The following is a 1,390-nucleotide window of genomic DNA, read 5'->3' as shown; positions in this document are numbered from 1 at the left end:
GTGGGGATGCAAAGGCTGTGTCAAGAAACAGATACAAACATCTACCGTTAATCTTTACAAAGAAGGTAGGAATAATAAAACTAGCTAACCAAATCTAACACCATCCTAATGGTGAACAAAAGCTAATGCCGGTGGAGCAGACTTGCAGCTAGAGGAGAGCAAGGCAAGCATATCTGTACCTCTACAACCATGCATCAAAAGCCTTCTAAACAAGACGTAATATAGCTGAGATATTTATACCACTCTAAGTTCCCTCCCCTTTCTCTTGTCAGCCTGAATGACTACACAGGTATACACTGAAAAAAAAAAAAAATGTTTTGCATTTTCATGCAATTTTTATATATTTCTGGACCCTGAATTGGAAACTGAAAACCATTTTTGTCCATCACGTAACTTTTTTTTAGAACATTTTTTTTAAAGTTTTCAATTAAATGTATTTTTATCATTTCACACTATATAGTTATTTATATATGGATATTTTATTGCAATGATAACATGTTTGAATTTAGTATTTGCTAATATTAAAATCCATGTTTATAACAACATTTTTTTTTTAAATAAGCCGAATATAGCTGGAGCAGAACACAGGGATGACTCACACCAGCACTAGAGTGCAGCAAACATATCTCAGTGTGGCACTCTTGACCAGTGCAATTGTAAATTACTTTCAGTGGAGTGTTTCTTTTTAAAAAACAGCGATATAAATTGATAAAGGTGTTGTTTTATGGAAGAAGTTGGGATATTTATCGATTTTTTTTTTTTCTTTAGCCCCCAAATGCCTGGTTAATTTTCAGCCTGGCACATTCTCACTATGGGCATTTCTGGCAAAATACTGTAGCTCTTTTTTAAATCTTAATATCTGGAAAAGTATATCTTTTAGAGAAGTAACTGAAAATCCATATTACTCACAAACTCTTTTTCTTGCAAATGAAACTATCCCCAGGCCTCCAGATTGTCGCGCTGTTGAGTAAGGACGAGTAGAAGGTGAGTGGTTGTCGATGATTTGATGGGGAGTTTCCGAGCTTGGGCTGCTGGCTGTGGCTTGGGCGAACCTGGCTAGCATTGGCAGCACTGACTGGAGTGGTGATTGTTACACTGGCCGGCCTTCCTCCACAAACACCTAAATTTTTACACTTCTCATTTACTTGCCCACAGGCACCGTCATAAGGATGAGTCATCACCTTGTCCTTTTGATTCGTCTTTGGTTTTCCAGCAGTAACGGTGGCATTATGCCCCATAGGTGTGTGGTAAAACTTACGCCGTATACTTTTCTTCATTGTTTTCAGGCATTAGTTATAACACTTGCCTTATGTTCAACAGTACTTATCCTGTACTTTATATCACAATTACGGTTTATTGCACTTGAAGAAAAAAAAACATTGCTTAGCAT

General features: G+C 37.0%; 1 protein-coding gene across 1 annotated transcript in view; it reads left to right on the top strand.

Moving 5' to 3' along the window:
- LOC145394513 (uncharacterized) overlaps positions 1-888 on the top strand; it is a 23,543-nt gene extending 22,655 nt beyond the window's left edge. Inside the window, exon 5 of the mRNA XM_080268356.1 lies at positions 881-888. Coding sequence (XP_080124482.1) covers positions 881-888 — 8 coding nt within the window. The remainder of the gene's footprint in view (positions 1-880) is intronic.
- The last annotated feature ends 502 nt before the right edge of the window (positions 889-1,390 follow it).

This window comes from Coenobita brevimanus, chromosome 27 (assembly GCF_032717465.1).
Source record: "Coenobita brevimanus isolate Jiangsu-jjx chromosome 27, ASM3271746v2, whole genome shotgun sequence".
In the NCBI taxonomy this organism is placed as follows: domain Eukaryota; kingdom Metazoa; phylum Arthropoda; class Malacostraca; order Decapoda; family Coenobitidae; genus Coenobita; species Coenobita brevimanus.
The sequence above is the reverse complement of the archived record's forward strand: the minus strand, read 5'-3'. Positions and strand labels throughout refer to the sequence as shown.